The sequence below is a fragment of the Cygnus atratus genome, chromosome 4 (genome assembly GCF_013377495.2).
Source record: "Cygnus atratus isolate AKBS03 ecotype Queensland, Australia chromosome 4, CAtr_DNAZoo_HiC_assembly, whole genome shotgun sequence".
Lineage (NCBI taxonomy): Eukaryota > Metazoa > Chordata > Aves > Anseriformes > Anatidae > Cygnus > Cygnus atratus.
The window spans coordinates 60,012,580-60,026,969 of record NC_066365.1 but is presented as its reverse complement, the minus strand read 5'-3'; the positions used below and the strand labels follow the sequence as shown (position 1 = coordinate 60,026,969).

The 14,390-nt window shown below is 35.2% G+C and overlaps 1 protein-coding gene across 5 annotated transcripts in view; it reads right to left on the bottom strand.

Annotated features, from left to right (window-relative positions):
• The window catches only part of KCNIP4 (potassium voltage-gated channel interacting protein 4), a 437,812-nt gene that overhangs the window by 99,917 nt on the left and 323,505 nt on the right, over nucleotides 1–14,390 (bottom strand). The window contains exon 1 of one of the 5 annotated variants that reach the window (XM_050710488.1): nucleotides 7,494–7,605. The exons of the other annotated variants lie outside the window; for them this stretch is intronic. Within the exon in view, the coding sequence (XP_050566445.1) occupies nucleotides 7,494–7,605 (112 nt within the window). Of the gene's footprint in view, nucleotides 1–7,493; nucleotides 7,606–14,390 lie in introns of those variants that run through there. 5 annotated transcript variants of the gene reach the window in all.

Here is a 14,390-nt window from a genome sequence, read left to right as displayed (position 1 = left end):
TTTTAAATAAAAAGTGACCAACTTCTACCAATACCACCTAAGAACTTGTCAGACCTTTCACTATACTGTTGTTCTCTTGGGATACCATAGCCATTAAAAGTTACTTAGTGCCAAAATTTGTCACACAAAGTGTTAATTTTAGATTATTTCTTTCTCTTAAACTGATGTACACAGATGCATACAACCATGTACTCAATCTACTGTTATGGTAGTTCTGAAAGTTCAGAGACTGCAGCCTTTAGAAGGGCATATTACATTTCTATAACTTGAAGAGCCTGATATATATGCTTCTTTATGCTGCTACAGTAGCATGAAGCAGTTATACAACATTAAGTGCCAGATGACACTGCAAGTTCAGCTTTATGGCTGCTTTTACAATTTTTCTCAAAGATAATTTCATGAGAATTTTTATTATGAGCTAAAATGTATAATGGACGATAAAATTATAGTATAAGTGCTTTATATTATCATTTTCTCATTACATGGAAGAGATTCAACTGCTCTGTAAATTTTGATGTTTCATATAGGTCTACATATAATCCAGAGACATAAATCCCTAAAAAATCTAGTATCTCCCATGTTCTTGTTGATATCAAAGGTAAAAAAAAAAATTCTCATTGAAAACTGCATCAAACATGGAACAGATAATTTAAGATTACAAGAGACTAAAGGTGACTAATCAGTGCACGATTAAGGATTTTTGTGCTTATTTATTTATTTTCATTCACTCATTCCATTACTGCATATTTTTAATCTTGTTCTATAATGCCACTTTAGGTAATGCTTTAGTTATGCTTGCAAGTATCATTTTCTAACAGTAAAGCCTTCCAGACTCTCAGCCCTGAAGTACATTCACGATTAGCAATGCTTTTCTCTCCTCACCTTAACTCAGCTGACTGAGTGCAGTTATGTTTCAGAAGCATACTTTGTCATAGCAAATCTCTGTCATCTTAAAATGAATTAGTTTATGTGGAGGTACGTTTTAAAAGCAGGTTGAACCTGAAGCAATGGCAGCATACAGAGGGAAAATATGTATGCAGGTCATTCTTTAGGAAGATTCTGGTATTCGTGCTGTTAGATGCAAACGTTGCTACATGTATCAAATACATGTTACTTGCCTCTATTTTGTATGTTTTTCTCTATATTCTGAAAGAAAATACATCCTTCCCTTTCAAATTCCATGTTATTTCAGCCAGCAGTGGTTCTTGGGGCTGTTATGTTTGAATACTGGATGTTTTCGGTGTGGTCTTTTCTTCATTTTTGATATAATTTGTTGATAAAGAATCTATTTTAGCAACCTGTAACAGTGAGATTAAAGGTAGGTTACAGTTCATGCGTACAGTACAACCTAATAAAACTCAGTCCTTTTTTTTTTTTTTTCCCCCTCGGAGTGCTCATTCAAATACATTTCACTCCAGTCACTTCTCAATATAGGTATTATAGTCAATACAGGTATTCAGAATCTACATGAACAATGACACTAAAATGATCCTGAGAAAAGGGGTGTCTGATCTAGTATGGCAGAAGAGGTGGTAAAATAAATAAATAAAGAAAGAAAAACAAAAACAAACAAACAAACAAACAAACAGATGTCTTTGTATCTTTGTACTTAAGATGAATACTCAGCCAGCATTCCTTGAAAGAAGGTCAGAAGAGGCTCAAAAGTAACTATGTCTTTGCAAAGATGAATACATGGACAAACTGCCCTAATTGCTTGCAAATACTCAATTCTTCAGACTAAAATGACTATCGCTAAGAAACTTTTCCTGAAGAATAATCAAGACTAGGAACTAAACGTTCAAAAGGAGCATCCCTCAATCGAGGGGAAGGGCTCTCCCACAGCAGTGTGGCCAAAAGGTACTTTTCCCAAGATAGGATGCAAAAGTGTGATCCGAGAGTAGTTCTAGCCCAGTGTGTGAATGCAAAAGAAATGTTTTATCTGAACAGTGCAGAAAATTCATAATATCTGATCCTTCTGGAAACTCTCATGTGAAGGCTACCTAAGTTGTCCCTATAGAAATCTTCCTGGTTTATACCAGGTATTTCAAGCGTTTCTTAAATATGTCTTTCCACTTTTCATACAGCCAGTACCCAAACTTTGAATTCAGAGTGCTATGGATGTAGAATGACCTCACTGATTCAGACTGTCTGGGTGTTAAATTCCCTGGAGAAGCTGCTACTGTCATTCCTATCCTCACACAAACCTTACCATGGGAAGTCCATGGGAAGTTGTTGAAGAAAAGATGTCCATAAGATAATAAGGCCCTCCTCAAAACTTTTATGCAATTTGTCCCATTTAATTCATAGTTTGGTAAAAGCAAACATGCTTTTCAGGCTGATGCATGATTTCCCTGTTTTTGACAAGTCAAAGTCTTCATTTATTGAGTGCATTACTTTACATTTGTATATAACTTGTGCATCTTATCATTGGGTCTAGGTAGTAAAGCCACTAAAGTAAAGGCAAAACAAAACAAAATCCTCAGTTTTGATACAATTACGTTAAGATTGTTCTCTTGTTACATAAGAAGATCATGGTCTTATTTAAGATGGCGTGTCCCAAATGCAATCAAAAAAAATAAATAAAAATAAATAAAAAGTATGAGTGCACAAGTGCTAATATATTTGATGCTGAAGGAATTATTAGTTCTTGTTTCTGGTGTGACAGCACCACTGATTACTGATGATCACGGGAAACTTAACAATATTACGTGCCTTGATGCCATGAATTGACAATAGCATAGCAGCATCCATTTTTTTGTATAGCAGCATCCAGAATTTTTTGAGGCAGATCATACTGACTTACTCAGAATGAAATAATTCCCCCAGTCCCACAAGTGTCTCTGGAGAAGAAAAAAGTATATGCAAGAAATGGCATTTCATCATGTGTAAACTGAACAGTTTACTGATAACAGATCCTAATCAGGTGCTACAAAGAGCTGCTGAGGAAAGGCTAGAGGACGTATTTCTGTGTGGTATATTCCGTGCCTTTCTGTTTATTGTGGAGTGATGCTATATTGCATTCCATTTATCTGAGAGAGATGCTTTATGGAAGGGAGCATGATAGGAGAGCCTGATAGAAGTCAAACTTTTAGCACAGCCACCAGTTCATAAGTATAAGGACATTAAAATTTGGATAATTCTTATCAGTCACATCTAAACAAAGTATCTCTCCTCAAAACTCCCATGCTTTTTCGGGCCCTTTTTCTTAGAAGAGTACAAAGCAATGGAGAATTTGTCAGCAGTATATCTTTCCCCATATCATTCATTTACTAAGGGGGAGAGTCATACTGCACTTGAGGCAGTATTTTAAACCTTACCGGTCTTGCTAAGCTGTAAGGGTAACTTACAACATGTTAACACAGATGGTTGCAGACAGACCTAAGGTTATCCTCTATGTGCTTTTAGGTGTTTGAGTCCAGAATAGCTAGAAAAAAAAAAAAAGGAAAAAAAAAAAAAGGACACATTTCAGCATGTTAGTGTGACAGAACAAATCAATTGAAATGCACTAATATGACTTCTGGACTTCCATCCATCCAACTTTTGGATGATTTGAAAGAAAAATGGTTACTTTACTGTCCAAAGACAGACTCTTATTTACTCTTATTTAAATACTCTTATTTAAATACTATTATTAAATAATACTATTATTAGTATTAAATAAATTTAATACTCTTATTTAAAGAATACAACCCCCCTCTCCTAATTTCCAAATTCCTACCACAACAGCAATACTGTGTTCACTCTCAAAGCTGACTTTACAGACATATGTTTATTGATAACTGTAAGTAAACTACTGTTTATTTTGCATCACAGTAAGAAAAAATGACGATCAAGTAGTCTTGATGGTCCATTCAGTTGAAAGACCTACAGGGCATGACCAGTGGGTCCTACTGCTCAAAAGATTTTGAGTTAATTGGCCATTCATACATCAAATATGAAATATAGATCTTAAAAAGCATTTGAAAAATAATAGCAAGCTCAGAAAACAGAGTTTAATGGAAGGAAAAGAGTGAGAATAGCAGGGTGTGGAACAGATTGCATCACTGGTTGATTATACTCACAAAAGAAAAACATTTCTACTTGAGGTGTTATACAACATAATCAATGCATGATGAAGGAGGAAGTACTAAGTTTGTCCTACTGAAGACTTTGGTTTATGCAGTCCCCTGAAATGTAATGTTGTTTACGCATATTTATATAGTATCCCATACAGCTACCACATGAGAGATATTCTGTGCACACAAAAGTAAAGTGAATCCTTCATTTTGCCAGTCTCTCCCCTCCCTGTTTCTAGTGGATGAATTCCCTTTATGTCTGGCGCTCTGATCCTTTGCTCCAGTTCTGAACTCCCTCCTCCACTCCCCTTCCAGCTGTGTAACAAAACAAAAGCTTTGAGGGAAGCTGCCCAGCAGCAAAAGTTTCTGGCAAGTAAGCAGGAGGAAAAATATTGATCAGTGTCGAACCACTTACAAAATAATGGAAGGAGAGGAAAAGGAGATTTTCACTCTCTCACTTTAAAAGTGGTATTGATTCAATTCTGTCTTTGCTAGCTCCGGTGAAGCCAGTTTTTGTCCCCTTCTGGTCTTTCTTTCCTGCTGTATGGAAAGTGGAGGAAGGATGAAGCAGCACAGCATAGTTCCTAGACTAGGACACAGGATCAAGTCAGGTTCCCTGTGCTGTCAAGTACTCAACATTGAAAACAAAAACAAAACAAAACAAAACAGAAAATAAACAAATTGCCTGGATTCTTCTAACTTTCCCATGGAGAAGTGTGGACAGTCAAGTTCTTCTTCACCATAACCCCTTCACCATGTAAAGCAAGGGAGGGTAGTTGTCCACCATAGACAGCACAGTGAGCTACAGCTGAAGGTACACTTTTGTGGGAGAGGTCTATGGGGAAAAAGCATATTGGGTAAAATACCTCCGTAGTGTCAAAGAAGAGGTGGTTTTGTTTGTTTATTTGTTTGTTTGTTTCCTGTGAGTGCACTATTTTTTTTAATCTTTGTTCTTTTAAAAAAATAATTTATGAAGTGCTTGCATACAAGATATAGGGTAGCTTGTATCACGCTGTAAATGATAATAAAAATAAACAATAAACAAGCTGCTGCATTTTCACACTGCAAACAGATTAACAAGCAGTGAAGCTACAGATACCTCTACACGGGTGTGGACAGACAGCAAAAGTGAACGGTTAGCATGGAAATACTCCAATTACTTAAACCATAATGCTTTTGTGGATCACTTCTGGTCCTAGTTCTGCTGTTTACTCTTGGTTTGGGCTTAGACAACTCACTCTGCTGGTAGAAACTGATGCAGTGCATCACAACAACTTCAACAAAAATCAGTGTAATTTTAATGTGATAGCAACTAAGGATTTGTTATTTAGCTGTCTTCTGTGCCCTTTATTGGCAAACACTGGGACAAGCATGCCCTATCCATCAGTGACATTTTCAAAATAAGTCAATATATTGGGGATATTAAGACAAACATGTTAATGCTTCAGGAAGCCTAACTACAGAAAAAAAAAAAATATTTCAGCATGTGCTTCACACCCTGCCTCTGTGGGGTAGATGGGGTGGGCTTATTGCCCATTTTGGTTTCAGGATCAACATTGACCTGAATGTCATGGTCCTCCTTGCATATCAACAAACCTGGCCTTGCATTCAGTGTGAGGACAACAGCCCATAAGTTCTGAATACCTTACAAATATTCCTTAATCATTTGGGGCAGAATTCTTGTTTAATGGCAATGGCAGTGCAACAATATGGATGAGTTAAATAGGCTACATCAGCCTTAAGGGAACTAGAAATCCCCTAAGTCATTGGAGCCATTCACACTGGAGATGTTATATATATACACTCTACTTCATAATATTTAGGCTTTTTACATTTAGAGACTGGTTTTATGTCACTGGGTACTTTTGAGTGAAATTATTGTATTATCATGGATGGCACTAATAAGTATATTAACACAAAAAGTTAGATTTCTGATGTTATACTGTCTTGAATTTACTATTTATATTAAAATTGGTACAATTTTTACCTTTTTTTTTTTTTTTGGAAAGCTGATATAGTTGAAATTACATGAAGCGCTTTCCCAGACTTAACAGCAACATCATTCTGTGAAAAGTTAAGAAAGAGATGTAACTGTGCACATCTGCTAAAAAAAGTGTATATACATATAATTATTTTTCTATAAATGATGTTACTATGTGGAATAAAAATAAAGTTAGCACATATCTAGTAACAGGAATTTTTAAATGCTAAAAATTCTACACACCCGGAGCATAAAGAAACAAAAAGAAAAGGTTGTTATGAGAAAAAATTACACATTTGTTTAGAATTCAAATAGTAATTTTACAATTCCATAACAAATGTATTATACAGAAAAATAGGAAACGGTATATATTTTTTTCACATATGGCTTTAAGGATGATTTATTTAAATAGTTCAGTAACTACAGAAGTGCTATGTTAAAGATTTCACATTTTATCAGCACATTGAATGATTTTATGAGGTGATGATGTGAATCTACATCCATCAAAGATCCTATTCCATGATGAAAAGTTAATGTTTCAGAAAGCTGGAGTGTTCTTCTTGGCTATGTGTTTCTCACTGAAACAGTTACACAGTAAAAGAGGTTTGGTCTCACATGTACAAACACACAGAAAAAAAAAAAAAGTAGTTTTTGAGAAAAGGTTTTTGTGAGTGAATAGCTTCTGTTTACTACACCAGTCCACACTAAGAAATTTAGTTGAAAAGTTGACAGCCAAAGATCTCATTAATAACTGAACTGAAATAGCCTATTTCTATAAAGTATGTATTAAACAAACACTGTATAGAGATAAAAATCCTATTAAAATTAATGTGATGTCTTCTTTGAGCATAGACTAAATGATACGACCCATATAGTAGAGAGCAGACAGGAATCGGAGCAAGCAAATGAGTTTTAAAACATACATTTGTTATATATTTAAAATACCCATATTTAATGTTGGCATCTATGAATTTTTCTGAAAGGTGTAAAGCAGATTTGTTCCTAAACTTGCACCTATATTACTTATCCTATAGTAATAATGTTTTGCATTTATCTATGAAACTGATTTGTAAAAGACAGATACCGAGACAGAACAAAACTCTAACTGCATCATAAATCAGAAAAGCAAAGTGTTATAAATGTGAACTAAGATCCACTAAATGTACCAAGTTTCTATCAGTGAACAGCTTTCAAAGGCAACTGACAGATAAATGTTATGTACACTGTTTTCATCCTTTCTAATTTCTTGTAAAATTCCAACCTGATGCTAGCATATACTTTTGTTTTACAATAACAAAGTAACCAGCAGGAACAAACCGAGATTTTTAGTCTGAATGCTATTTTCACTTCCCAAGCATTTTCATTTCCCAGCTTTTATACCTGATGCTTTCTAAGTCTATTTTAGCAGATCAGATACCACACCTACAAACAGCACAAACTGCAAGTGACCACTTTACCTTCAGAAAAATCAATCAGTCCCAGCAAATGAAGCAGCTTCAGAGATGCAAATATAATCACAACAATACCCACTGTTTGCAGTCCCTCCGACTCCCACTCTAGAGTCAACATTCTTCCAACAGGCAAATCATTCCAGTCGTCACACCAGCTCGTGATCAGAGGGAAACGAGAGGATTTTACCAGTAGTTTGCTTTGAAGAAAGTTGCAGTGGTGCAAAGCGACGTTGCACTGGGCTGTGGCAATCCACCAGCCACCCTAGCTGAGACAGAATTATTAGATATAGCCCCGCATCTCATGCTTCTCTAAGCACTGGATAATCAGTAGTGAGTCAACTTGTAAGGCTGAGGTGGACCACTACCCCCCGGGCATGGCATGGTATCCGGCAAGCAGCCTTACTTCAGAGCTGTTGGAGGAACATCTGTGTCAGGAGTGAAGACTTTGCTGTGTCAGTGCCAAGAAGAAATGCTCCCTGCAAACTTGCACAACGGAGCACGCTGCTGTCAGCACTCTGCACTCCGGTGCTTCCAGACCCAGGCTTTGCGATTCTCCCTGAGCTTCACAGTCCTTCCCCAGCTTATTTTAGTACAATTTTTGTTAAGTGTGACACATGACAGTTTGCTAAAGACAGACATCTGTTTCCACACATGCCGAATACTGCACATCAGAAAACCCCTGCCCTCTGCATTACAAGAAATAATGTAGGGAAGCACTGTTCCTTCCTCTTCTTAAACATCACCAGCATCTAATTAAAATCTTTAGTCTAAATGAGACTGAAAATTAAAGAAATGCACATCAGCACGACTGGTGCCTCCAGCTAGCAAAATATAGTGCTGTCAAGGAGACATGCAGTGTCCAAACCTCTATTCTGCAGCCAGGGAGAATGTATTATTTATTGATTGAGAAACAGAACAGTGCTTTTCTGTCTCAGAACATTAACCTAGAAGTGTCGAGCCCCAAATCCTGATCTTATAAATGGCAATTAGGCATTTTCAACAGCTACTGGGAAGATCTTGCCTAGGCTGTGCATCAGGGGAAAAACAAAAGAAGCTTGTGATCCCAGATGATTTAGGGGACAGTCTGTATAAAATTAATTGCCCTGTGTTTATTAACGTGATTTCCAAGAGGGTACACAGTGTGAAAAATAGGATCTGCACATGCATACAAAGTGTAAGGTTAACCCTAAACACTAATCTTGTGCCCATCCTAATAATTTAACTAAATCCTGTCCACGTGTATACAAGGCAGTATAAAAGGAACTCTCAGAAAAAAAAATAAAATATCAAGAAACACATAATCTAACACTAAAAACAGTCTCTTAAATGAGGACTGGTAGTGACCACTAATCTTAGGTCACTTAACTCTTTCCATTAGAAACAGTTTTTACTAACTTTTTGAAAAGCTTAGAAACTTTTATTTTTGATCAGGAAGCTATTACTATTTTAAATATGGATAATAACAAATTGTAACATTAACAATCTGTTGTTTACAGACTGCCATGAAGAGAAAGAAAAACATAATTTCATAGGGGGGACTACCATCTTGGTTTTGTTTGTTTTTCTTTGAAGGCTATCTTTATTTAATTACAATAACAAATCACAGAATTTTCCCTATAGACAGGGCTCCAGGAGATGTATATTTTTACTCATTGGGAAATCACATGGACTCCAGTTAGTTTTAGGTTATATCTATGTAGTATATAAGCAACAATATTCTCTAATTTCAATCTTCTGGATATTTAATACTAAAATATCATGAGTTCTATAATATTTGTATGTGCTCTCAAGCTGAATGTCAATTCCTTTCCCTATTAAGCTGTAAAGCTAATGATGTAGGAGGAAAGCACAATAAAAATAAATCAAACAAAATTCACTATCCTCAACCTGTACATTTCTTATGTTGTAAAATAGTTATTCAATATATTTTCCTGTAAAGTTCTGCTCCTTTTCAAAAAAAAAAAAAGTAACATTTTGTTTCCACTTTGCAATTTTTTATTATTGCATATAATCCTCCCCTTTTAAGGCTCTGACATATTTCTCTTCCCTCATTCTCACCTTTGATTTCTATATTCTCCCTTCATTTATTCCCATTTATTTTTATCTTTTTTTTTCCAAAAATTTATTCTTTTTTCTCAAGTGATCAAGCATGGCCAACCATTCACAATATTTCAGGGATCAGTGTGATCCCAGGATGAAAACTTTCAACCGTATTCTTTTACAGACACTAAAGAAATAATCCTAATAGAATGCAAACAATCACAATATAACGGTGGGAGTTATTAATAAATAGTATCAGGGAAACTATTAAAATGGAGAAGTTTATTGGCCCACATTTTTGCAGCAGTTTAGGTTACCTCATGTTCTTGAGTTCTCCACTCTTTAGTGGAGAGGCCATTTATTCCACCACTGAATGTGCCAACCCATGTGCAGAAAGCCACCCAGAAAGAAATGGTGTCAGCCATAACCAGTCTTTAGTTTTGTCCTCACACAAGGAAAGAGACCTGCATCCCTTCTAAAAACTGAAAGGACCAGAGATTACCATTTTGAGTTTTGGGGGTCAATTCTGCCTGTTCTGCAGGTGAGTGACAGAAGAATTTTTCAGCTTGTTTACTAATATACAAACTTTCTTACTAATATATAAACTTGCTTACTAATACTAATTGATTACTGACTTCCAAGATTACCTCCTTAAAAAAAAGGGGTGGGGGAGGGGGAGGTAGAATTTTCCTGTAATTTCCCATGATAGTTCTCTAGGTCAGAAGAACCACGTAAAAACTCCATGTAAAGCAGTAAGGTTAATAAACTACATAGAAAGGAACAAGAAGTGATGAATGAAATATTTCCTTTAATACACTATGCAACAGATTCAAACAACAGTGCAATTTACAGAGTTCAGTTCTTCTGGAAGTCATTCTATCAAAAAAAAATAAAAATCCATACCTCTAGGCATTTGAAAATTAAATCAATCTTGAACAAGGATATCATAAAATTCATTTAAATATAAGACACCTCATTGTATTCTGATTACTTTCTAAATTCATAGTGAAGTGTAATTTCTCTCTCTCACTTCATATTTTGAGTATTATTTAAAAATAAATATTTCTGTGACAGGCCTTTATTTCTGTTGCATAGTGTATTAAAGGAAATGTAGTGTCAATGCCTATATTGACACTACAAGCAAATTTTAAAAGCTGTTCAAAGGAAAGGAATTTTTCATCATTGCCATATCCAAGTTACAAAAGAAAACACCATCTTTTACATGAAGCAATGAAACAGCAGTGGATGGCTTATAATATCCAAGCATTGCACTGATTTATTTTCTTGTCTTAATTTCCTCTTTCGTTTTGGGCATTGCAATGCATCATGGTACTCTCTTAGCAATACATATAAATTCGCATAAACGTTCTTGTGATTCTTCAATAAGTTGTAAGAAATATATAAATATACATATATATTTATATGTCAATATTGTTAGAAAGCTATCACATCTAAACACTGCTAGCTGCATATTCTTCTCCACAAATATTTGAAGCAGAACCTTTAACTTTTGCCTGAAATTCAGGCACTACTGCCCTGTGGGTTTACCAAACCATTAATTATGGGAAAGCATTAGTATGTCAGTAGCTAAACTCCAATACAGAGCACTCCCAAATTAACAACAAAACACACAAAACTACAATGTTAGGTGGATCTGCCACCCCACAAAATAAGGGGTATATATCTTGCAGTGTGAGGCTGCAGCAGGTATGTCAAAGCACAGTGTTCTTCAAAGGATATGTTGAAGAAGATCATGTCCATGGACTTACTGCCTCCCCTTCTGTTCCCTTGATGATTATCTGTGCAAGCATAAGTTTTTCTCTTCTAAGAAAGCATAGAAGAGAAACCTGTGCTGAAGCACTGTAGAAGGTATCTTCTCTCTGGAAGCACAAATCCTCAGGGAGTTCTGAACATATCTGAGTGCAGATATGCCAAAATTGGCAGGATCTAGTAGAAGAAACACATTTTGGAGTCCTTACATAATTTTTCCACAAACAATCCCAATTAATTATTGGCTACTCTGATCATTTTAAATAGAATGATTCACATATGGAACGCAGTGAACATAAAATAGATGCCTGAAATAACACAGTGTATTATATACAAGTAAATTTTAGATCTGATTGCTGTGTACTCATAGAGTACCTGCAATTTTCCCCTGCTTCTTGGAAGCAGAAACAAATGCTCCAAGATATTATTTATAAAGCTTAGAACTGAATTTTAATAATTTCAAAGTTGACTAAAAGAGGATAAGATCTGCCATTTCAAAACAAACAATAATCCACCCAATTTAACACATCATAATGCTTCAGGATAACATGCAGGATGCTATGAATAGAACAAACACGGAATAAACTGTTCTGAAATTCTAAAAATAGATAAATAATAATTCTGCGATTTATGTATTAACGTATAAAATTTCTCTATAATTTTATATGATTTCAAAGGTCTTCAAAATTATTTGGCATTATCATATTTCTCTTACATTGGTAACATAGTTTAATTCCAGTAAAATCTTATCTTTTAACTACAATCTGTCAGTCTAATTAGCAGAGTAAAAATGGGAAGTATATGTTTTCCTTTTAATGGTTTTAAATTTCAAATTTATTAATGACAGCTTTTGTTTTAGTTCTTACAATGAGTTTTCACTGTCATTTATAAACTCTCCCTCTTTTCAATTTCTTCTGAGTTTTGTACATGACAGTAGAGAAATAAGAATGCCTATCTGATCCCAAATACATTGAAGTAATTTATCTTTCCACTATATTTTGGTTTTAACATCTTCTTGGAAACATCAGTCTTCTCACCCTTTTCTCAAAGATAAAGGCTCTCTTTATACTTTGATTTCCATTTCTCTTCTACGCAGACATTCTTTATCTACTATTGTCTAATGTAGAATGGATCTGACCAAAATGGAACACACTTTTCAAGGTGAGGATATATCGTTATTTGCTAATTGACTTGAATTACACTGTTTTCCTACATGATTACATCTGCCCAGTGCTATAACTAATTTACAGGGGAAAAAAAAAAAAAAAGCTTTAATTGGCTAGCAATAATAGTTCATCAGAAACTATTTGAGATTTTCCCTAAAAGTGGCTGAAAAGGGAAACTGCTGCTGAGCTAGAAATAGAAACAAAATTTGGAGGTATTAATTAGCTGTCCTTCTTTCTGTACTCTTATTTCCAGAGGGAAATGTCAGTCAGCCAGAAGAGAAAGAAACTGTCAAATAAACATAGAAAGGGCACCAACGTGCAGGTCAGCTGAACTTGTAATCTTCAATTTCTTGTTGATGCCAGATCTGAGCGTATTAGGCAAGCTATCTGGCTGATTATGAATTTAATCCTCCTACTATCTAGCCAGTAAGAAATCTGTTCACAGGCAATAATCTTCAGTTTTCTACACAGAAATGTTTATATCTCAGATCTAAAGAAGAAAGCTGTGGCAAGTAGAAAGCATTTGGGGAACCACCAGGAGTAATTAATTTACACAGATCCATTTCAGAACGATTGAAATAATTTTTATTGGGTAAAATAATTCACTTTTCTTGAATGTAAAATCTCCTGCATAGGCTGCTACAGATTACTGTAGCAATTACAAATTACAGATTACAATACTGTGTAATTTTCATAAAATGCTTAGAAAAATGAGACTAATATATGAAATCACTTTGTTCATCTCACCAGTGCTGCAGCTACTGAAGAGCACAATATCGCACCAGCAGAATACTTACATTACCAAAATTGCAGAAAAACTTTCTCTAGGTAGAAGAGCTATGCAGAGTGTAATTACCCAAGATGAAATTTGTCAGACTTCATATATCATCTTTAATATTTATACTAAGTGTCCTAGATCTTTAATGACTGTAAGTGGATATAGGCTGAGGGAAAAAAAAAAAAAATCAACACCTGTACAGGCAAGATAAGATTTCATTGGTTTGTAATCAAGGGAGAAAATATGATATCCAAGCTTTTGAATGTTTGGTCTCATCCTTAGAAGTAAATTACACTGAAACAATATTGTGGCTGTAGACATCTAAAGTTGATCTCCTCATTTTAGTAGTCTGGTTCTAGGCTACGGAATGGGATTTTACTACTTTTTTTTTTTCCTTTCTTTGTTTTCACCTTCCAACTCTCACTTGCTCCTAGAAGCTTTTGTTCTTACTTTGATCTATATCAAAGGACTGCTGCCATTACTGACCTGAAAACAAGAGCCAAAAAGAATCCCATAAGACAACCATTACCAGCTCCCTCCCATGACATAACAGCTACAGGTGGTTTCATTTTTTCTATAAAATTAATTGACATAACATGTTATACAATTATGTCTTAAATAGCTAGTATGCAAGTGGGTTGTAAATTAAACAGAATGGCCATGGGAGTAACTGCAGCATTTTAATTTATAAAGCGTTAGCAAAGCACTAGAGAGAGACTATCTTTTTCCTAAACAAGGTTAAATCACATTTAGTAATAGTAGGTAATCAAATTCTGTTTTGTTTTACTGCAAAGCCCACTGGCTTGCTTGGTAAACTAAATTATCTCTAAATTGTATGACTATGTCCTCAGCCCACAGACCTGTTTTTCCTTTTATGTTCACTTGATGTTGGAGTAGCAGCAATTGCCACTGCCAAGTTTGTAAGCATAAATGTATGTCCATACTGGAGAACTGCAGTATAATGTAGCTACTTATGGTCAGTTGGACCCAATTGCTTTATTACCTGTAATGCAGCTGTGTTATCATAAGGCTCAGACTGGGTTAACACACCCAACAGAGAATCGGTAAAGGAAAACTTACCCCACAAAAAGCTTGCTATATATTGGTTCTAAAATTAAATGACTGTTGCTTCTCCAGTCATTGGAATCC